This window comes from Ceratotherium simum, chromosome 37, assembly GCF_057802395.1.
Source record: "Ceratotherium simum simum isolate JZ-2026a chromosome 37, ASM5780239v1, whole genome shotgun sequence".
In the NCBI taxonomy this organism is placed as follows: domain Eukaryota; kingdom Metazoa; phylum Chordata; class Mammalia; order Perissodactyla; family Rhinocerotidae; genus Ceratotherium; species Ceratotherium simum.
In genome coordinates this window covers 23,715,806-23,735,072 of record NC_141936.1, presented here as the reverse complement: position 1 = coordinate 23,735,072, position 19,267 = coordinate 23,715,806, and the positions used below count along the sequence as shown (strand labels likewise).

General features: G+C 37.6%; 1 protein-coding gene across 1 annotated transcript in view; it reads right to left on the bottom strand.

Moving 5' to 3' along the window:
• The window catches only part of ABCA12 (ATP binding cassette subfamily A member 12), a 178,094-nt gene that overhangs the window by 95,749 nt on the left and 63,078 nt on the right, over window positions 1–19,267 (bottom strand). The window contains exons 3-7 of the mRNA XM_087424852.1: window positions 16,319–16,472; window positions 6,688–6,779; window positions 4,583–4,680; window positions 1,751–1,936; window positions 146–324 (exon numbers count right to left, since the gene is read on the bottom strand). Coding sequence (XP_087280978.1) covers window positions 146–324; window positions 1,751–1,936; window positions 4,583–4,680; window positions 6,688–6,779; window positions 16,319–16,472 — 709 coding nt within the window. The remainder of the gene's footprint in view (window positions 1–145; window positions 325–1,750; window positions 1,937–4,582; window positions 4,681–6,687; window positions 6,780–16,318; window positions 16,473–19,267) is intronic.

Sequence of the window (19,267 nt, the reverse complement as noted above, 5' to 3'; positions counted from 1 at the left end):
TTGCTAAAATCTGCGCTAAGGTACTAAAACATTATTTACTCTGTGTTTAAATTACTACCTACCAGTGATCCTCACAGGTAACACTAAAAAAAAAAGAAATTCTTCGTGAATAGTAACATCTCATTTAATTCTTACATTCTCTTACCTGTTTGCATTTCGAAGAACATCAAACAGGTTGCTTAGTGTCGTGTCATTCTGCAACACGTTTGGAAAACTAGAGAGAAGCTGCCACAGGGCTGTCTGCTCTTGCATTTGTGAGAAGAAGGAGAGCACTCTGACCATTTCCTGAAATATTGTCTTCTGTTTGTTGGGATCACTTGATATCTTAACAATGAAAACCACATACAGGGCAAAATGAGACTTCAACATTTGGCTTACAGTCTTTGAAATCATTAAAAATCTAGATTTTCACATAAACAATTCTTTCAGATTTTCATTCAGTTTGAAGTCATCTTTTACTTGGAAAAACTATAACTATCTCTAACGTTCTTAAATATAATTGGATTTTCTCCTATACCTCCAGAAGTTGGCGTATTTTGTTTGGTTGACAAAGCTTTATTTATTTATTTATTTATTTATTTATTTATTTATTTATTTATTTATTTATTTATTTATTTATTTATTTATGGAAGATTATCCCCTAGCTGACATCTGTTGCCAATCCTCCTCATTTTGCTGAGGAAGATTGGCCCTGGGCTAACATCTGTGCCCCTCTTGCCCTACTTTATATGAGATGCTGCCACAGCATGCCTTCTTAAGCTGTGCGTAGGTCCACACTCGGGATCTGAACCTGCGAACCCCGGGCCGGCCCCTGAACAATGTATTCTTAACCACACATTCTATTCTACACAATGGCTGAGTTTGTTAAGAAAGGATTTTAAGTGCTCTGCATTGGATCAAGATTATTGTAACTGTGTCTCTAATCTGGTTCATTTGGACAACTCAGATTACTGAAGGGGAATTTAAGCATTCTGTACTTCATAAAAATTACTTACAACAAAATTCAGAGAATCAAGGGGGAAATATTAGAAGTGGACATGTTTCGCTTGTTCCTGTTTATAAAATTTCAAAAGAATTCTGAATATTTTTCTGATTTTTCATTGTATGTGGGGTTTCCTTAAATGTAGATTATAGGTGTCTTATTTTCACATCATAGTTTAAGGCTAACATATAAAAATGGTGGTTAGTACTCCATAGTATAAAGTTCTTGGTTCTAATGTATAATATTTTGGGGAGAGGGATATATTGTTTGATCAAAAATCAGCTTTTCATATTAGGTTTGATGTTAGACAAATTTAAAAGATTACCCATTATCCCAACTTCTGAGAGTTACATGGATCCAATAGTTTAATTATTAAACTTGCATTACATCCTGAGTAATCTCACTTAAATATCTCAGAGAAAACGGACAATATTCATTCACCATAGAGCAAAGCCATATTTCATTTACAAAGATGTGTCTACATTAACCACAATGCAATATTTTTGGTTCAACATTGAAATCGTTTCAATCCTGCACATTGAAATGGAAAGCAGACATTACTTAAAACTAGACACTGTGTGCAATTCGCTGTGTGAGGAATCCATGCCAAAGGTGAGCAAATATTCCAGTCAGCATTTCCCAGTTCACGTGGGCTACATGCTTGCTCCTTGACTCACGTTGAATCACTTTGTGGATATGAGAATGGAAACAATACATTTGCTTCTATTGTTTATGAGATCTTGATCATGTTCAAATATTTGCACTCACCTCAGAGAACTGGTTTGTTAGTTCTTGGAGAGAAGACTCTAAAAGGGTCATGTTGGACACACAAAATTTGTTGAAAACATTTTTTCCTAGAATGGTCCAAGAGGAGGAGGAATCAGCAATATATCCTGGATGGCTCTCACACAGTTCCCTTCGTATATCTTCTGAAGTTGAATTTTGCTTTAACAGCTAAAAATGTATGTGAGAAGAGTGGGATAATAAAGTTAGTCAGTATAGATATTAAAGTATTCTAGTCTTCAAGGAAACTGACCTGTCTTCACAATGGCCATTTTAAGGTCTTACCTTATAGCAACTATTCAAATGACACCAGAATACATTGAATTTACCTGTGAAGAGTCACCGTGAGAATGTGTGACTGTGATAATTCTTGTCATTGTTATGATTTAAATTATTTACATATGATTTGTTTAACTGAACTCATTACCTATCTCTGACCAGAGAAGCTAATGCACCAGATCTTTTCTAACAAAAAACTTCAGGCTGAAAAACCTTAGTTTTTCCTGGATATTTAGCAGCAGAGTCTTGGATGTCCTAACAATTTGTGACACTTCATGGAATCTGGCTGTGATCATTGTAGGACTTTTAAAGAGGAGGAGCCTCAGAGTCTATACTCAAGACCAACAGTGTTTATTTAGAGAAGTGGACAAATATAGATTACGTTTCACTTGCAAAGCAATTATTTCATTTAGGAATTGTGCATATGAAGAAAAAAGAAAAACATGTATATAAATACATAAAAATCTATAATTACCAAAGCAATAATTGGAAAGCATTTTCACAATGGAATCATTATAAATCCCCCATATATTTCACAGAGTAGAGCAAAGATCCAGCACTATTTTCAGCTATAATATTGATCACATTCACCGTTATTAAGTTGTTTAGATATTTACAGAGCCAACTACATTTGGTTGTAATATTTAATAAGTCCTTCCTAATAATTAATTCTTATACCGCTATGAGATGTGGGCCAACTAACTTCACCGTCTTCTTAAGTTTCTATTACAAAATCTACACTCTGCCTTCCAGTGACTCAACTTCTATGTGTAATGGAACAAGACAGGATCCACTTATTCTAGGATATACTATAAGTGCCAGGTCTTCTGGTCTTTCATCCATATCTCTTTCCTAACATTACACATAAACTTCACCCCAAAATGATTTCTCTACTCATTCTTGCAAGGGTTGCAGAAAGCAGTAAAGAGAGAAAAGAGGAATCAGAGAGATTGCTGACACAGACATCAATATATCATCCAAATTTTTACATCCTTTCCCTGCTCCAGCTACTTTAAAAATACGTACCTATACATAGAAAATTCATTTTTGACTTATCTCCACTGGATATATGACTCTGTGCTGCCTCACAAAATTCTGAAATTTCATTCCCTATGAGAAGAGAACTTGAGAGTTTCAATACAATGAAATGGTGTTTTTGAGAATAGCATTGCTATTCTAGATATTAAGGAATTTAACTGATCCAATGCAAGACTAGTTGCTTCTAGGAACCAATATGGAAGAAATGGAATGGAATAAAATCACTTTCCCTAGTTTACATACTGGCCTGATTTGGGGAGGCTTTAGATCGGAATTAAGCGGATACACTGGGGGGCTTCCTAAGCCAGACAGGGTGCTTTATGTACCTGAGCTATTATATAGACTAGGCTTTCAACATCTAGACGACTGAACGAGAAAGGTTTATATTTAGCCAGCACTGGTAGAATTGCCCTGATAGGTAGGGTGGCTTTTCCTGGCATACATTTCTGTGTTGTCTTTGGGCTTGTTGACATCAACCAGTTTATCGAGATGCTTCAGTTATACAAAATGTTGTAGAGACATATTAAGCAGCAGTGGTTATGGTCACAGGAATATGAATAAAAGTCAGAGATATGTCCCCATGATTCAGATGGAAGAAATTCTACTACATAAGACATTGATATATATTGTGTGTGTGTGTGTGTGTGTGTGTGTGTGAGAGAGAGAGAGAGAGAGAGAGAGAGAGAGAGAGAGAATAGTCTATCACAAAATATTGAAAATGATCTCTTAATTTCTGAAGAGCTCATAAAGCAGAACTCACATACCTATAGAGGCCAGCCAAAGGCAGTTTCAGATTAAATATGTGAATCTGGCTGGATGAAATATCATAAGGGAAAGTGGGGATTGTATATAGTTAACAAAAGAGTACCTGTTCTGCCTAAAGGCACTCAAATTCAATTTCTTAAAATCCCTGTATATGCGCGCACACACACATTTAGCTCATAGGCTGCCAGGTTACACCTCTGATAGAAATTATGTTTATTATTTTGCAATCTGGGATCTTAAAGTAGATGACTAGTAAACAGACAGAAATACACAGGTAAGCTCTCTAAACTACGCTAAGGAAAAGGATTTTACTACTTTGGGGAGATATTTTCTATATCTCTAATTTTTCCAAAGGCATTATTAGTATGAAGGAGGCAGCAAGTTTGATGGGTGTTATAGCTTATTTGCTTCCATATAGCTCTTTTCTCCCCGGCTTCAGGAAATTAAAAGATCTCATCTAATACCATCCTATTTCTTCCTAAATGAAAATCTTAAGTTCAATTAAGGGACTTAACAGGGAAGTAAATAAATATTCAAGACCTTAAGGAATTCGGAATATCTCAGAATTAAGCTTTTTATCAAGAGCTCCTAGGAAAAGAATCTCCCTGAGATAGTACTGCAAACGGGAAAGGTGCCCCCAGTCTCTTCCTGTTTGGGAAATCCCCTTATTACCCTAAGAGGCTTTTGTTCAACTGTTCTTTACTATCAGTCCATTACAAAACTGAGTGAAATTACCTTTTCCAAACCAAGGATCCAGGCAAGCACTTGACTACCATTGACAGTATCTCCTCCAGTACTTTCCAAATCAGAACTTGGACTGGGAAATACTGTGGCTGTAGTAGAAGAAAGAACAGATTAGCATTCTAAACACACACACACAAAATGGGCACATTCACATAAGAATCCATAAATATCACATAAGAATTCATAAAAAATCCTCATATACCCCACAGCAAGAAGGGCTCAAATATGCATCTTTCATGAAAGTTTCATGCTAGTAAAATGGCAAATTCCATCAGTTTTTCTTTACACATAAAATTGTGATGGTTTTGGTCCACTCTTGGTTTGGTCCACTCTTGGGTTTTTTCCAATCATTTTAGATGTCATTTGCTTTCATTCCAGTTTATGTCATTAAACTTCATCACCAATATTATTGCCCAATAAACTGAATCATTTCTGTGCAGGCCTGGAGGATTTGAGGTGCCTCCACTAGCTCCACAGATCCATCATATCCAACATCTGTTCGAAGGATCTGCCAATGCACATCTGGTGATAATGGTTTTCTTTTTAATTATTCAATTGGGAGGCTGAAATCTGCTTAGGATCATAAATTCTCTCCTCCCCAAAGTGGTTTCTGAATGATATTTCAGATCAAATAAATGGGATAAAGCAATTAGTTTGGACTACAGTATCCTCTAATTAATTCCCAAAGTGGCCTTATCTAGTACTATTTATAATGTGGCAGAGTGTTCTGAGTTAGAAGCAATAGCTACAAGAGTATGTTCATGTCTATGGCATAGATGTTCATTAAGCCAGTATGTTAACTTTTATAAATTTTTGACAGAAATACTTTGTTACCCTCACATCGAAGAATCTTAATATTTAAAGATAGGTGACCTATCATCAGTAGGGTCTAGGCTTTATTATAATACCTATGGGGCCGGAGAATTTATCAACTGATTCCTCTAGCCCAAGGCAATACATGTGTGAGATTACTGGCCAGGGTGAGAAACATAATCTGTGGCTACCGAGCAAAGCAAAGCATACTGGACCACAACACCAGGATCTTATTTCTATTGTGCTTTAACCTACTCAGCCAAACTCCCACAGATCATTCACAACAGATAACATTAACTCCTGAAAACCAGTCACCACCATACTCCTGCTACATTAACACTGGACTTTGTTCACCTGATCCATCAACTTGTACTAGAATGTTATTTAATGTCATAGATTCTTAAATATTCCATGGCATTTTTAAAGATATTCCTGTTTTCCCAGAGCACCAATCATATTCCAACATTCAAGAATCTTTGTTTTGTTTACAAATATATCCTCAGTCCCCAGGATGGTGCCATCACGACAGCAGGCACCCAATACATATCTATCGAATGAATGTAGAACAGCGCTGCTGTTTCAAGAGTTTATTCTCAATTTGTGGCTTCTGATGACTGTTTCTCAAGATCATCTGCAGCAGAATCACTTGGGCATGAGGCTCAGGAAGCTTAGACTGAGGATTTCCTGCACACTAGGGTTTGAGGGCCGCTGGCCTCGCCTGAATGAAGGAAGAACACAATCACATTGAGTGGAATGACTGTGATGCTGAGCGTTGAATGGAAGGAATCAGAGCACAGCTAAGAGTCCCAACCTGGCAGTTGTTCTAAATTCCAGATGTGCTGGATGATTATAGACAGGGCTCTTTACCTTGTTGGGCTTCACATTCTTCATCTGTAAAATGGAAAGTTTGGACAAATCTCTGAGATTCCGTCCAATAATTTTTATTACTGGGATTTCTAGCCATCCCAGCATCATCTAATTGCAGACCACTAGTCCTTGGTCAATTCTGGGAAAGTGTGCAATTCTCAACATCGTATTAGTACCATCTAGGCTTTTGCTCCTAGAGAGTATTTCAGTAAGAACTTAATTTCCATTATTCTCAAGAACTTTGTATAATTGCAAACCACACTCAAGCAAACATAAGGAAGATTTAGATCTCTTAGGGATAGGCTAGGCACTCCATCTTTATTTGAAAAGTTAAAAGTCTAACCCTTTTAAAGATTAGACCTTCATCAGCTGTTCCAAAAGGCCTGTTCTAAACTCAACAGAAGAGAATAGCCTACCCGGTGAAGCGTGCCTTCTTTCTGGAACTTCGGTGCTCTGGAGTGATAAATTGCTGTCCTTCTCCACATTGGATGACTTTCTCAGAATTTCACTAGAGAAGAAAAATCAAGAACTCTATAATTTCATCCACATTAATTTCACTTAGCTACAGCAATGTATTACGTAGCAGATTCCAGGGCTCTCCGAGGACTTCACAATTTTTAATCTACTTGCTAGGACTTTAACGTAAGAACTCACCTACCCATACATCAATGAATATATAAGGTCTCCTACAAGAGAAATTTTTGTTCAGAGAAAAAGGCCTAGATAAGGTTTAAAATCCTTATTTTTCCTTTAATCTTGTAGAAAGGAAATTATTTTAAAAGGACTAAATATTAGAGCTAAATATTGAAAGTGTTTACGGACTATTTTTCTTTTTAAAAAGATGATTAATCCCAAATAGATAAGAGTCCAAGAGTGTTTTGGGGACTGAAACAAAAGTCTGCTTGTTTGTCAACCTTGAAAGCAAAACAAATTTTCTATGTTATAGATGGCATTTTGAAGATTGTGAAAGATGAATACTTGTAAGACAGATTCAAGGAAGAAGGAAAAGAATACACATTTATTGAGTATCTAGTCTGTGGTAGGCACTGCGGTTGGCATCATTACAGATGGCACCAACTGTTACAGGAATAACAATGTAAGCAAATTTTTGATTGTACTGAACGCATCAATGCAGTAATAATAGCACTGTGGTGCCAGGAATCCCTGTGCAATACGATCACACTAGCTTTGGAAGAAAACGTTATTGGCCCTTCTCACGATTTAGTTACCCTCTTTTTAAAAATTCACTTCCTGTTTAGTTGATTATTACAAAAATGGAGATAATCATATTTTCTTGAAAATTCAATATACCTAAAGGAAGTGCCTAAAATAAATGTGTATATCTCAAGAGTGAAATCAGTCCAAAGGCCTGGATGTGAATATTTTTCAGAATTCCTAAAAGTTGGTGAATTTTGTGTAGTTGCTTATAAAAAAGCTTACTTAAGGTACATAAGGATGGATATACAAAGATAACAGTGGGAAAGCAAGAAGTTCTGTTTACTACTCTGGTTCAATTTGACTTTCTTTTAGAAACAAGATCTGAATCCTGGTTCCAGGCTACTTCGTGATTTATAATTGGAAAAAACAATCTGTGTTGTTGTTTTCCATTGTGTCCTTTTAATAAAAATGATAAGAAGAGGTGATATTTGTTTCCATTCCCCGGTGTTTTTCCCATATTCTCTACAATATGTATCGGTTGCTCCAAAAGTTCTGCATTCTTAATGTTTATTTGAATTATTCATGACCATGACTGTATTCCCCTAAATCTTTTCACATTCCTTATGCTGACTATTTGGATGGGAAAACTGTTCAGATAAAAATAAGAACTGACCTGAACCTTTTCTCTTCTCTCACACAGAAGTTTTAGAAAGTTTGAGAAAGTCGGGTTCATTTTTTTTTTTCTCATCTTTTTTTTTTTTAGTTCATCTTGAAATACCATAAGGAAGGCTACTGAATATCAACACATTTTGAAGATACAGGCAAAAGCTACCTTCATGAAAATTTTAACGAATAGGGACAGCAACAAAAACCAAAGGGAGAATGACAAATTTCAAAACGACCAAAGAAGGAGCGAGAGAAAACAGAGACTGAATAATAAACGGGAGGGAGGAGAAAAATAAGAAGAGGTGATAGAAAACTAGCAAAGTGCGAGCTTGGAGAAGCAAAAGCTACCTCTGCTCTGCAGAGGACACCTTGCCCATCTTCCCACCTTCAGATAATAGTCCTAAAACTACTCCTTCAAATATTCTTTAAACACCAAAGAAAGATAAGCTCATGCCCTTCCCAGCATGCCACTGGCTCAGCAAGTCTGAATTTGCTCAACAGTAAAATGGCTGCTTCCAGATAAGGAACTATGGAGGCCTCTTTTCTAATAGGAACTGTTAGAAAGTTCCTATTAGAAGCTTTAATTTCTAATTAAAGTTAGAAATTAAAGTGCCCATGGTTACATAGTTGCCCACGCGTTCCATGTTAGGAGTGAGGAGGTGGGCCATCTCCTTTGACGTGGCTTGGGTGTGCCTTTTTGTCTTGTGAGAGCTCACGATATCACGTGTGCTTTGCCATTCATCTGCCTGCAAATTTTCCCCAGTTTTATTTTGCATTTACAATGTGCAGTGTGAAGGCATGTGTCTCCTGCCACTGCACAACAAAACTATTGTCTTTAAAGTCAAAATGGAAACCACAAAATAAATGTACAACAGAGTATTATGAGTAAAAAGATGAATTTTTAAGTTGAAATACAGCTTACTTCCCCCAAGCGAAGGTAATTAATTCTATTAACCCCCCATTAAATTACTAAAGAAAGGCAGGAAGATAGCCAGTCTTACTGAGTTAATGGTAATCTCTGAACTTTCTAGTTAGAATGACCATGTTTACAGACAGAGCACTCTATGCTTCTCAGAGTGTGGGTGAGAAACAGTACCCTTTCCATTTTTTCACACAATTGAAGCATTGTTTACATACTTACTTTACACCAATTTTAAGTGTTTTATGTTTGTTTGTGTACCTATTCCTACCACTTCTCCATTTTAGTCTGTGACATCTTTGGAAGTAGGCAGCAGGTCTCATTCATCTTTTTATTCCAGACACCTAGCACAGACTAGACCATAAAATCTGATGGCTGATTAAATAAAGAGACAGTATTGCTGGGGTGCGGCAGAAAGAGTGTTGGAGTTAGAAGATACCTTTGGAATCCCAGATCTGCCTCTTCCTAAAAGATCTCAGCCATCACCTCCCTCATCTACAGATTAGGAAAGATACACCTACCTTGCAAGGCTACTGTGAATACCATATGAGATGTGCTTATCAAGTGCCTGTCTGGGCCCTCTTGTCTTAGGCACTCACCAATATTAGCTTTGTCAAAGTACCCACTAAAGAAGATGGGGCAAAGACACGGCATTCACCATCAAATGTGGAGCAGAGGCCCCATACTTATGCATCTATGCACCAGATATAATCCCTCTAGGTTACTAGAACCTTCAAGATCTCTGGACCCCAAATGGATACACCTCTATTAGTCACAGATCTGGAACCTGCAAGCGTTGGCTAGTGAGGTGGGACAAGGCAAAGGAGCTCCTCCAGGGTTTTGTAACCCCTTCTTCATTTTATTATTTAACTTCTTTATCAGTTTCCATATAGGAGGAATTTTCCATTTATGGTAATGACCAATTTTCCCCTTCTTAGACTTTAAGGTTCTTGAGAAAAGTCTACAGTGCACTGTGTTGGCAGATGGTAGGGTGTTTAGCACACAACAAGTATTGAATACTAGATAATAAAGAATATCACTTGGAAGAACTGATAGCTAAGGAAGCATCTTTTCTGACACGGCCTGGCCTGTCCTCTATTGCTGCCTGCCTCGTTTGGGTCCTTGAAAGAGGAAACACCCAGGGAAGGCTCCACAAACACCAATGTATAATCTTACGCTATACTCACCATATCCGTTCATTAACTCGCCAACATTTATTAAAGTCCCAATATAGATATAATATAATATAATGGGCAAGTCAAATAAGAAAAGCAGAAATCATAATACATTAATGGCATTAGTTCAGTGAGAACGTGCACAGGGAACAATGGGGACACACGACAAAGGCCACTAAATCAGACTTACCATTTGTGTGTCTTATAGAACAAGATCCTAGAGCTATAACCTTAATTTAAGCCTCTTGCTATCTTAAAATTTTTCCTTCACTCTTTCACTAGATGAGTGGTTCTCAACTGGAGGCAATTTTGCTCCCCCGCAAAGGGGATATTTGGGAATGTCTCGAGACATATTTGATTGTCACAACTTGTGGGGTGTGGTGCTACAGGCATCTAGTGGGTAGAGGCCAAGGATGCTGCTCAACATCCTACAATGCATAGCGCAATAAAGATTTACCTGGCCCCCAATAACAATAATGCTGAGGTTGAGAAACCATGCACTCAGCTACCACAGAGAAGTGGATTTATTCCATGATGACTCATCCCCTTTCCCACGCCCTAGGATCAACTAAGTAGACTTAAAAATCCTAGTTAGGAACTCTGAATAGTTCTAAGGAACTCTCAGAGAATCTATCTTGTACTGGATATCTCTGGGAGGTATATTAAAGCATTATGCAAAACTTGGATGCCTCCTGAATCCAGCATGTAAGCTCAAATGAGTCCAGAAAATTCAACCTTCTGGGTGAGGCAAGAAAGCCTGAATCAAATCTCCAAGTCGCCCATGGCATCATTTCACTACGTTTTACTGGACCCATCCACATGTACAGCAGCACGGAGATGGCTAAAGGCTTCTCTTCTAAGATGCTGAAGAAGTAGATTCTGCCTCAGTGGAGTTTATAGGGCTCTATTTTGGAATGAAATTCAGTAAAGAAAATATCTTGGATTCAAAATGTGAAATTTAAGATACTGGAAGGGAAACTAGGCCCAGAGTCGATTTTATTTCTTCTCAGACATGTCTACCAACAGTTACATTTGAGAAATGTTACATTTGGGAAATGTCACATTTATAGATCTCATCGTAATGGTAGAATTTATGCACTTATACTGGATGTCTTTGTATTTCCTGCGAGTGGAAAGACTACCTGTGTAGGTGGTATCCATATGTGCCATGGTACGTTCTGTCTATAAAAGGAATTCCTATCAGGAAAGACACATATGGCAAATCCTGGAAAGAAAACTCTGATACTCTTTTTTTTTTTTGTCTCTCAGAGTTAGTTAAACTTTTTATATTTTTTTCCCCAGAATTATAATTATATGGGTATGTAGTGACACCTGGAAAGAAGATGCAGGATGTGCTCTGGGCCCAGTTCTGAGTTCCATCTCCAGACAACATTCATTATCGGCTTCTAACTACAAATAAGGATGCTGTAATGGTACTGAGGTCATTCATAGAAAAATTTAAAAATTTTTTCATTATTTTCTTGTGTTTCATTCTGACCTTCATTCCTTCAGGGTCATCCATGCTTCAGACATAATCCCTGCTGCCCATATTCACAATATCTCTCCTCTTGGTGGCCCACTTAGAATCAACAATGTACATCCGTTAAGATGCTACAATTTAGGAATGCCTTAATATGTCGCCCTGTCCTAGGCTATTTTCTATTTTTAGGAGAAACTTGGGGGATATATATAGATATCAGAGCTAACACATTTCAAATTTTTAAAGGCACTATGATGGACAGATAAGGACATGTCCAAGGGAGTAGATGTGTATCAGAAACAGGTAAAATCCACAGGAGGAGACAACATCACAGTATCTTTCACATGGCATTGTACAGATTATGTTCTACACAGCCCTGAAACAGGCAGATTAATTTGGCAGCTCTACAAGGGAATTTGTAATTTTTCCATCACAGTCAGTAGCAAAGCTGCCTGCCTATTCTCCTAAGCTGATTACACAAAGGCATCCATGTAGTTCCCTCTTTCTTTAAGTTCTGGGGTTCTCTTTCTATGGCCTATCTCAATATATCTTCCTCTAGTCTGGTAACCGCCACCCTATCTATCCTTAACGATCTCATCTTTGGCCTCTGGGGGAACCCTCCTGACATCTCTCCACCCAAACCTCTCCCCACTCCAATAATATACCCAACATTAAGCTCCATATTCCTCAGGCAAAACAATGTCTTACGGAGCCTGTGTAACTGTTCCCCATTTGTTGTCTAAAGTTCTGGGCCCAGTGAGACCTAAACAAATATTCATCACATTTACCATGTTATCTAGTAATTTACCTGTTTACTTGTCTCTCTTTCCCACTAAACTGTGAGTTTGTATGGGGATATGCCTTATTCATCTCTGTATCTACAGCAGCTTGCACAGTCTCCAGCACGTGGTACCCGGTCAATACATTCTTACTCAACGAATGAACAGTTTTGCCTACATAACAGTTAAGACACCCTTCTACTTTGTTGTTTGATAAATGAAATTTTAACCTTTATTTTTATATGAATATTCACTAAAATTATTAATAAATAGTTATAAATTACTCTGAAATTAATACAATATCAGACCTACACATCCTACCTCATCTTTATAGTCAGATGAGGACACGTGGCTGTGTCTACTTACCTTACATTCCCAATAATATCTTTAGGTCAGTTTCTAAACACATCCATATTTTTCAATACTAAACAAAAGCCTTGGCACTTTAAAATTATCCCTGAATAAAATCTGATTAGCTATGTTTCAAGTTCCGTGGGAGCCATTCAATAGGAGCAGAGGTATGAATTTGAAAACCACAGGTCATGGATGAGTGTCAACATGACAGAGAGAGGGAGCAAATCCCCCTCAGGCAATTCCCCCTCAGGATCTGCAGGAATGCTGAGTCACTTCTCCAGATAATGACCTTGTGAGCTCTAGAGGATGATCTTCTCCACTGGCCAGCTGTGTGAGCAGTGGCACAGCCAGGGGCTCCCACTGTTCTGATGTATTCTTAGAGGCAGCATGGGGAGGAAGGACCACAAGGGTAAGTCCTATGACGTTGGATCATCCGTTGTGCAAATAAGCAAGAAAAGCATACATGTAATTGTTTCCTGTTCAGACAGCTAGTTAAGAGTTGATGCCGAGTATAGTGTTGGATTCTTTTTAAAGCATGTCATCCTGAAGCTAATGCCTAGAGAAGTACGAATTTAATAACAGAAGGCTGATGCCAATGCAAAAGCACATCAAAATACTTGGTGACTAGCCAGCAAGTAGTGACTGCTGTGTGATCATGTCTTTCTAAAGACCATTCTACTACAATAAACATGGTGGGCCTCTTTGATGAGGCCAAAGATGGCATTTTTTCCCCCTCACTTACAAAACAAAAGCAAGACTGTTTTGTTTGTTAATGAGGCTATGCTGGTGAATCTTCCTTCACCAAAGGGAAGCAATTTAGCGGGACAGCTTACCCAGCAGCCATGCCGGGGTTTCACTGCAAGGCTATATAAAGCATAAAAGTTAATAGCATGGTGGGAAATATCATTAATGCAATTTTATTATTGTACATAATTTTCTAAATTAAGCTCCAATTACTTGGTAGTTTAGAGAAAATACTGAATATACAGCAATATACAGCTTGAGCTGGACAAACTACCTGGAGTTTAGAAGAAAACCAACAAACAAAAGCAGAGGTCATCGGCTGTCTAGAGAATAATCAGAGCATAAAATAAACCTGGACTATAATCCTAGTTCCAAAATCAACTCAGTTGTGCATGTCAGGCAACTCCATGAATTTGGTTCTCTGTTAGATTACATAGAAAAATACTCCTTCTGCGGGAGGTATATTTACATACTTCTTAGATGTTGTTAGCTATTTCTCACACTGTTACTTAGTTTTTAATGAAAAAAAAAAGTATGAAGAAGAGAGCCCCCAGTGAAGCTATAATTCAATTTGTAAATAACGGACATTAATTTTTTTCCATACCTTCTCTAACGCTTGGTTCACAAAATATGCATCTCAAATATAACCCCTTCATGAAGATTTGACTGATCACTCCATTTGAAAGCTCTCTTTCTACTTTAAATATGGAAGATGTCTTGCTTCAGCATCCTTCTGGCAGTCTTCATTGCACTATCTCCTGTTATTATGGTTGCTTTAATATTTTCCTTCCTCTGCCATAAAGTAGGCGTAGGGCATGCCTAATTCACCACTCACATAGGGACACAGGGCCCACCTGTGAACTGGTTGAACCATCAAGATGCCGTGCTCCACCTCACCTCTACGCTGATTACACAAGAGGGCATGGGCTCTAGTTAGCTTTGGGTCTCTTTACAGAGACAGACAACAGTGCAGGTTGAGGTAGTGCTTGTATATGCTTAGAACATGTTAGCCTCACAGACAATTTGTCATGTCATTTTCCTACTTAAAACTCTCCAATAGCTTCTCATCATACTGAAAATAAATTGCAAATCCCTTCCCTTTTCCTACATGTTCGATTCTGCATGCTCTGTCTCCTGTGTTCCTTTTCAACACGTCCCCTGCCACGTTCATCATCCCTCACTATCTCCAGCCCCATTAGCTGACGTTCTGTTCCCCTAAATGGTCAGGTTTGTCCCCACTTCAGGATGATTTGCTATTTCTCCACCTGGAACACTCTCTTCCAGATGTTCACATGCTGGTGCTGGTTTCTCCCTGTTGTTGGTCTCTAACCCAGATGTCACCTTCTAGTAGAGGCCTTGTCTTACCACCCTACTAAATTCTTACCTTTCAACTTCTATCTCTTCTATCTCTGCTTTATTTTCTTGCTAGCACATTTATTATTATCCATAATTATTCTATATATTTATTTATTTGATTGATCATTATTTTTGCTTGTTCTTCCATTAGAATGCAAGTCACAAAAGGATAGAGAATTTTTCTGATTCACCTCTGTATCTCAGTGCCTAGAATGGTGCCTGGCACAGAGAAATGTCTCAGTCACTATTTCTTAAGTAAATTAATAAATGAATGAATGCACATCAGAATATCTCAAGCATCAAGACTAATTAACTTACTGAAACAACAAAACCAATGTGAATTAGCAACCCAACAATTATGTGTGTTCCAAGTCATTTACCATGACAATTCTTGACATGTTTTTATTTTATGCTAAACAGCTTGCAGTTGCTCTCCAAGTACCACCCATATTATTTGATAACCAAATCATGATGATGATGTAAAAGGGGAAATGGTGCTACATGCGAAAAAATATCTCTGATTATACATAAATATAATCTTTTCCTTGAGAGACACTTAAAAAAAATCTCTACCAGAACTATCTCATAGTCGATTCAGATTATAATATTGTTTTCAGCACTACACACAGGAGGGCTTCTGGGAGTCTCTTTAGATTTAGAATCCTGCTTCTCACACCATAAACTAAGACACACATTAACCTCATTTAAAGGTTGTTGTTCCATTATGTATACTTTGAACTTTATTACTTTGATTTCTAGACTCTTAATTTCCTCCTTTGCACTTCCTGGTTTCTGTTATATCCGGAAGTACCACTCAGAGTAATATAAATATGTCATCTTCCAGCAGATAATGCCCCTGACATTGCCCTACACCTTATGCTTATGATCAAGTCTTCAGGCCACGTGTCACTGACAATTTGAGGTGTGACAGAGAACCTATGAGGGAAGTAGAGGACTGCCCTGGCCACCCAGCTTAAAAAGCAAAGTTTGATATGGATAACGAGAACAAATTAGTGGTTACCAGAGGGGAGGGCAAAAGGGGGAAAGGGGCACATATGTATGGTGATGGATAAAACCTAGGCTACTGGTGGTGAACATGATGCAGTCTATACAGAAACTGATATATAATGATGTACACCTGAAATTTACACAGTGTTATAAGCCAATATGACCTCAATAAATTAATTTTTTTTAAAAAGCAAAGTTGGAGTAATTCATCCAAAATAGATTATGCTTAATCTCACATAAACATGGTAGTTCCAGCTCGTACCCACCTTGTTCATTCATATTTAGATCATCATATCTGTAGACATCGAAAATAATGTATATCTAACCTAGGATGGCTTGCTGGGTATCTCAGAAGGAAACAAGATCTCATCTCTCAAAACAGCTGAACATGCTGAGAAGTGCCCCTACCTGTCTTTAAATAGAGCATCATCAATCCCTTTCCTCCGAAGCAGATCTTGTGGCCCATAGGGTGTGTCTTTGCATTTGGAGTCTGTGTCACAGAGGAGAGTTTGCAGGAAGGGGAAGAAACCGGTACTAGGAAGGTTTCGGGGTGCAAGGTAACCTGAAATGAAAAACAACAATAATGATATCACAATGACATGTTTGCTTGGGAAGGGAAAGAAATACAGCAGCTCTGTTTTGTGAAATTACCTTCGGGATTATGCCTGTCTGGGTCCCCCATCTATCAAAGACTTAAAAATGCCTATTGCCCCACAAATTTCTCTTCCTGGATTTTATTCTAAGGAAATAGTTGAAAGAACATTTGCTAGAGTGTTTTAAAAATAAATTGCAGTGTTCTCATGTGATAAAACACAATACAGCCAATAAAAATGTTGTCAGATAATATAGAAAATGTTTATAATATGTGGCTAATCAAAAAGAGTAGATCAGAAAATAGTATGACCAGAAGTCGTAATCTTTTAAAAATATGTAAATATAAGTACACTAAAAAATCTCGAGGGATTTTTTTCCTGGGTGGTATATTTCACATGATTTTTGTTTACTTTCATTTGACCATATAGTAACCATTTTTTCCCACAATGCACATATCTTCTTTTGTAAGAAAGTCATTATAAATGCAACCAATCTGATACCAGGAAATATTGTTGGTCTTCTTAAAAATTTAACGTAACAGCTAAATTATCTTATACACACAACATTTTTTTCCTCTTTAAAAACAATAATAGTGGTGTCAATGAATATGCAGATTTTCCTCAATATTAAAGTCAGAGAAAACAAGAACTGTAATAGTAGAGGGTTTTGTAACCTTTACTTTAACCTTTGCTTTATAAAATATGATAATGGCACGCACAGAGCCAAAACAATAGGCAAGCTGTGAGTACGAATCTTTTCACAATTAGGTTTGATATTAAAACACTAGATTCCTCCCTTTAGGAGAATACAGAGACAAAGAACTTTCCAAAAAGGCAGGTTTAGAAACTGTAAGGTAATTCCAAACTGAAGAAGACTAAAAAGCAAAACTTGAACTTCCGCATGAATATATTAAAAAGAGTATCAGTGCAGGTCTGTTTTCATTATGAAAAGAAAGAGGAAAAAGTTAAAAAAAAAAAAAAAGAAAATAGAGCAACATGGCTAAGTATGCATTAATGTGTTAGCAGAGAGAATAATATACAGAAATTTGTTCTAAGTAACTTACATACAGATCTGCATAAAGAAAAAAGATTGGAAATAAAATGGAAGGGGCAATAGGAAAATTGGTGAGAAGTAAAGAGGAGAAAACAGAAGAGAGAGATTGGAAGGTGTTATACTGTTGACTTCGAAGATGGAGGAAGGAGCCCAAAGCTTAGGAAAGTGGGTGACTTCTAGAAGCTAGAGAAGGCAAGGAAACAGATTCTCCTAGAGCCTCCAGAAGGAGTGTAGCTCTGCTGACACCATAATCTTTACCGGCTAAGACTAAATTTTGGACTTCTGACCTCCAGAACTTTAAATAATAAGTTGGTTGCTTTTAAGCCACTATGTCTGTAGTATGTGTTACAACAGACATAGGAACTAATACGTAAAATAATACTAGTAGGAAAAATTTTTTTTTGAAGCTTTGGAAGTTCAGAAGAAACTGAAAAGACCTTAAATCCACCAAACTATTCATTACTACCGTCTAAGCAGCTCCTCTTTCTGACACCAGAAAGACCAGTGTCTCTCCTAACAGTAAACCCAAGTGAAAACTACAGTGATTCTTTCATGTTTTCGTTGTAGTCAATTCCCTGAATGAGCTAGAGAGTACAGTCAAATTGTCTCTTAGTGTTTCACATAATCCCTCTTTAATTCTGCCATGGTGAACTGCATATGGCAAGACCTTTACAATTCCCCAGTGGAATTTCACCATTAATGGTGATCCACCTTGTTACACAGATCCTAAATGCACCCAGTCACTCAGGGTGTGGGTCTACAGATGGGCTTATTTCCATTCCGTCTCAAACACATGCAGCAGGTTGTTTGAACGGAAGGCAGAAAGAAGGGCAACAGAAACAGACGACCCTTCTGCTCTATGCCACGTTTCAAGGCGACAGTGTGGCTGAGCCAGGCAGTGCGGAAAACAACGGCAACCCAGGAGAAGCCATATGGCAACAGGAAGAGAGGAAAAGCAGGGAAAAGACGTCATGGGGAGAAGGCCTGGGAAGAGGTGGCACATTACGTGCAATTTTATTTTTTCTGGCATTGATTACAATTTCCAAATTATTAGAGAGAAATTTGAAAGAATCTAAACCTACAGCATTCTTTGATGTGCTTAACTATAAATATGCTTACTTTATAGGAAAATCCATCACAAGATTTCCTTAAAAACAACTTCTTATGGTGTTCAAAGTACAAACAGTCTATGTTTTGCACAGTTTTTTTGATGACTGATATTTAGTCAGTTACAAAGGGTTCGTGCAAATGAAGAATTGGTTTAGGTGTGAACAAGTTTCAGTTAACACAGCGCCATGCAGAGGATGGACTGCCTGCATTATTTATTTTACCATCATCTTTTAACCAAGAACCACACACTCATTAAGATAAGGAGGTCTGTTGTAACAATAACAATAGCACTGATTTATTAAGCACCTACTGTATTCCACGTGCTATGCTAGGCAGGTATGTCATTCATCCTTCTTTGATATCCGTAATATACTTTCTCATGCACATCAACTTTTCACAAAATCTGGAAATCTTCCAAAGCTAACAAGTCAGAATTAAATAGAATTAAACTTTAGTGTAACTTCCTTGTGAAAAAAAAGATTTTTAAATCTTCTGCGCATCTCCGTTGTGCGTGCAAGGAAGTAACCGCTCAGAGCAATGGTGGAAGCAAACTATCACACGTTTTAAAGAGCTGCTAATTCTAAGTCGAGCTCATTTTAT